Raw genomic sequence first — 5,000 nt, forward strand, 5'->3', positions numbered from 1 at the left:
GTAACACGCAGACACACACAGACACACACACACACTAACACACAGACACACTAACACGCAGACACACTAACACACAGACACACAGACACACTAACACACAGACACACTAACACGCAGACACACTAACACACAGACACACAGACACACTAACACACAGACACACTAACACGCAGACACACTAACACACAGACACACAGACACACAGACACACAGACACACTAACACGCAGACACACTAACACACAGACACACAGACACACTAACACACAGACACACTAACACACAGACACACTAACACGCAGACACACACAGACACACACACACACTAACACACAGACACACTAACACGCAGACACACTAACACACAGACACACAGACACACTAACACACAGACACACTAACACGCAGACACACTAACACACACACACTAACACACAGACACACACAGACACACAGACACACAGACACACTAACACGCAGACACACTAACACACAGACACACAGACACACTAACACACAGACACACTAACACACAGACACACTAACACACACACACTAACACACAGACACACTAACACACAGACACACTAACACACAGACACACAGACACACTAACACACAGACACACTAACACACAGACACACAGACACACTAACACACAGACACACTAACACGCAGACACACTAACACACACACACTAACACACAGACACACTAACATACAGACACACTAACACACACACACTAACACACAGACACACTAACACGCAGACACACTAACACACAGACACACAGACACACTAACACACAGACACACTAACACGCAGACACACTAACACACAGACACACAGACACACTAACACACACACACACTAACACGCAGACAAACTAACACACAGACACACAGACACACTAACACACAGACACACTAACACGCAGACACACTAACACACAGACACACAGACACACAGACACACAGACACACAGACACACAGACACACTAACACACAGACACACTAACACACAGACACACTAACACACAGACACACTAACACACAGACACACAGACACACTAACACACAGACACACAGACACACTAACACACACACACACAGACACACTAACACACACACACACTAACACACAGACACACAAACACACACACACACTAACACACACACACACTAACACACAGACACACTAACACACAGACACACACACACACACACAGACACACTAACACACAGACACACTAACACAGACACACACACACACACACAGACACACTAACACGCAGACACACTAACACACAGACACACTAACACACAGACACACTAACACACAGACACACTAACACACAGACACACTAACACACAGACACACAGACACACTAACACACACACACACTAACACACAGACACACAGACACACTAACACACACACACACTAACACACACACACACTAACACACAGACACACTAACACACAGACACACACACACACTAACACACAGACACACTAACACACAGACACACAGACACACTAACACACAGACACACAGACACACTAACACACAGACACACTAACACACAGACACACTAACACGCAGACACACTAACACACAGACACACAGACACACTAACACACACACACACTAACACGCAGACACACTAACACACAGACACACAGACACACTAACACACAGACACACTAACACGCAGACACACTAACACACAGACACACAGACACACAGACACACAGACACACAGACACACAGACACACAGACACACTAACACACAGACACACTAACCCACAGACACACAGACACACAGACACACAGACACACTAACACACAGACACACTAACACACAGACACACAGACACACTAACACACAGACACACACAGACACACTAACACACAGACACACACAGACACACTAACACACAGACACACTAACCCACAGACACACAGACACACAGACACACAGACACACTAACACACACACACACTAACACACAGACACACAGACACACAGACACACAGACACACACAGCTAAAACTTTGTTTGCGTTCCAAAAGGCAACGTATTCCCTATATAGTGCACTACTTTTCTATGGGTCCTGGTCTAAAGTAGTGCACTATATAGGGAATAGGGTTCTATAGGGCCCTGGTCTAAAGTAGTGCACTATATAGGGAAGAGGGTTCTATAGGGCCCTGGTCTAAAGTAGTGCACTATATATGGAATAGGGTTCTATAGGGTCCTGGTCTAAAGTAGAGCACTATATAGGAATAGAGGGCCATTTAGCTCACATCCTTCAACTCTCAGCCTGAAAAATGATTTTTCAGCTGATACATAAAGAATGTAAACTCACATATGGATTGTTTATGTTGGTGTACACATAGACTTACATCCCCTACAGAATACTACCACTGATAGAGAACAGAGAGGCAGGCAGGGAGACAGAGAGATGAGCAGGGAGACGGAGAGAGGAGCAGGGAGACGGAGAGAGGAGCAGGGAGACGGAGAGAGGAGCAGGGAGACGGAGAGAGGGGCAGGGAGACGGAGAGAGGAGCAGGGAGACGGAGAGAGGAGCAGGGAGACGGAGAGAGGGGCAGGGAGACGGAGAGAGGAGCAGGGAGACGGAGAGAGGAGCAGGGAGACGGAGAGAGGAGCAGGCAGACGGAGAGAGGGGCAGGGAGACGGAGAGAGGAGCAGGGAGACGGAGAGAGGGGCAGGGAGACGGAGAGAGGAGCAGGGAGACAGAGAGAGGGGCAGGGAGACGGAGAGAGGGGCAGGGAGACGGAGAGAGGAGCAGGGAGACAGAGAGAGGGGCAGGGAGACGGAGAGAGGAGCAGGGAGACAGGGAGTCGGGACAGAGGTAGACAGGTACAGACAGACAGAAGTAGAGTGAGAGAGCACAGAGCAGGTAGGCAGAAATAGAGAACGGTAGAAAGAGAGGCTGAGGCAGACAGACTGAAATAAATAGGTCAACAGAGGAGAGGAGTGGATAGAGGGAGGGAGAGACGTGTGGAGAATGAGGGATGCTTTGGCATTTACACAGAGTGGGAGAGAGAAATGGAGAGAGGGAGAGAGAGAGAGAGAGAGAGAGAGAGAGAGAGAGATGGAGAGGGAGAGATGGAGAGAGAGAGAGAGAGAGATGGAGAGAGAGCGAGAGCTGGAGAGAGGGAGGGAGAAACATGTGGAGAATGAGGGATGCTTTGGCATTTACACAGAGAGAGAGAGAAATGATGAGAGAGAGAGAGAGAGATGGATGGAGAGAGAGATGGAGAGAGAGAGAGAGAGAGAGAGAGAGATGGAGAGAGATGGAGAGAGAGAGAGTTGGAAAGAGAGAGAGAGATGGAGAGAGGGAGGGAGAGACGTGTGGAGAATGAGGGATGCTTTGGCATTTACACAGAGAGAGAGAGAAATGATGAGAGAGAGAGAGAGAGATGGATGGAGAGAGAGATGGAGAGAGAGAGAGAGAGAGAGAGATGGAGAGAGAGAGAAATGATGAGAGAGAGAGAGATGGATGGAGAGATGGAGAGAGGGAGAGAGAGAGAGTTAGAAAGAGAGAGAGAGTTGGAAAGAGAGAGAGAGATGGAGAGAGAGAGATGGAGAGAGAGAGAGAGATGGAGAGAGGGAGAGGGAAATCGAGGCAGAGAGAGAGAGAGAGATGGAGAGAGAGAGAGAGATGGAGAGAGAGAGAGATGGAGAGAGAGAGATGGAGAGAGGGAGAGGGAAATGGAGGCAGAGAGAGAGAGAGAGATGGAGAGAGAGAGAGAGATGGAGAGAGGGAGAGAGATGGAGGCAGAGAGAAATAGGAAATGAGAGTGTGTGTACAAATGTTATGTATTCTGTTTCCCCTGGATTTTATTTGTTATTCTTTCTTTTTTTAGTGTGTGTCTTTATTTTTGATTCATTTTGTCTTTCTTTATATTTTCCGAATAAATCTGGATTTATTTTCTAACATACTCTCTCTCTCTCTCTCTGTCTCTCTCTCTGTCTTTCTATCTTCTCTCTCTCTCTCTCTCAATTCAATTCAATTCAATTCAAGGGGCTTTATTGGCATGGGAAACATGTGTTAACATTGCCAAAGCAAGTGAGGTAGATAATATATAAAGTGAATATATAAAGTGAAATAAACAATAAAAATTAACAGTAAACATTACACATACAGAAGTTTCAAAACAATAAAGACATTACAAATGTCATATTATATATATATATATATACAGTGTTTTAACAATGTACAAATGGTTAAGGTATGGTCAAGGGAAAATAAATAAGCATAAAAATGGGTTGTATTTACAATGGTGTGTGTTCTTCACTGGTTGCCCTTTTCTTGTGGCAACAGGTCACAAATCTTGCTGCTGTGATGGCACACTGTGGTATTTCACCCAGTAGATATGGGAGTTTATCAAAATTGGGTTTGTTTTCTAATTATTTGTGGATCTGTGTAATCTGAGGGAAATATCTCTCTCTCTCTCTCTCTCTCTCTCTCTATCTTCTCCCTAGGTGAGTCCGTTGCAGCCCTGTCACGCCCACAGCGTCCCCTCTCGGCCCAGGCGGCCCACCACGGCCCCCTGGCCTCCTCCATGAAGGGTTACCAGGTCAGCCGCAGCCTGTCCCAGTACTCCTCTGTTGGAGAAGGGACACACACACCGTGTGACTGCGACCCTGACCCCCGCTCCGTCCGAGACTACGAACACTACGACGGAGCGGGACACCCCTACTACCCCCCCGGGGGTCCCCCAGAGCATCGTTTCCTCTCCTCTCACTCTGGAGGGGGGACGTTCCCCCGTTCCCACCCCAGCCATCACCCCGTGCCCCATCAGTACGACTCATGCGAAGAGTGCCTGTCCACGGTTGGGGGTCACGTGGCTAAGATGCACAGCCTGGATCAGTTTGAGAGGCAGCTTCCTCCTGACGGGTTCCACACCCTGCAGTACCAGAAGAGCGCCAGCGGGGCGGAACAGCGCGGCGAGAGCCCCTCCCGTAT

At 48.0% G+C, this 5,000-nt stretch overlaps 1 protein-coding gene across 1 annotated transcript in view; it reads left to right on the forward strand.

The window, feature by feature from the left end:
- The window catches only part of dlgap3 (discs, large (Drosophila) homolog-associated protein 3), a 116,817-nt gene that overhangs the window by 73,985 nt on the left and 37,832 nt on the right, over positions 1 to 5,000 (forward strand). The window contains exon 2 of the mRNA XM_036970898.1: positions 4,517 to 5,000. This exon is cut by the window's right edge and continues 718 nt beyond it. Within this exon, the coding sequence (XP_036826793.1) occupies positions 4,597 to 5,000 (404 nt within the window). The 5' untranslated portion in view covers positions 4,517 to 4,596. The remainder of the gene's footprint in view (positions 1 to 4,516) is intronic.

The sequence above is a fragment of the Oncorhynchus mykiss genome, chromosome 32 (assembly GCF_013265735.2).
Source record: "Oncorhynchus mykiss isolate Arlee chromosome 32, USDA_OmykA_1.1, whole genome shotgun sequence".
In the NCBI taxonomy this organism is placed as follows: Eukaryota; Metazoa; Chordata; class Actinopteri; order Salmoniformes; family Salmonidae; genus Oncorhynchus; species Oncorhynchus mykiss.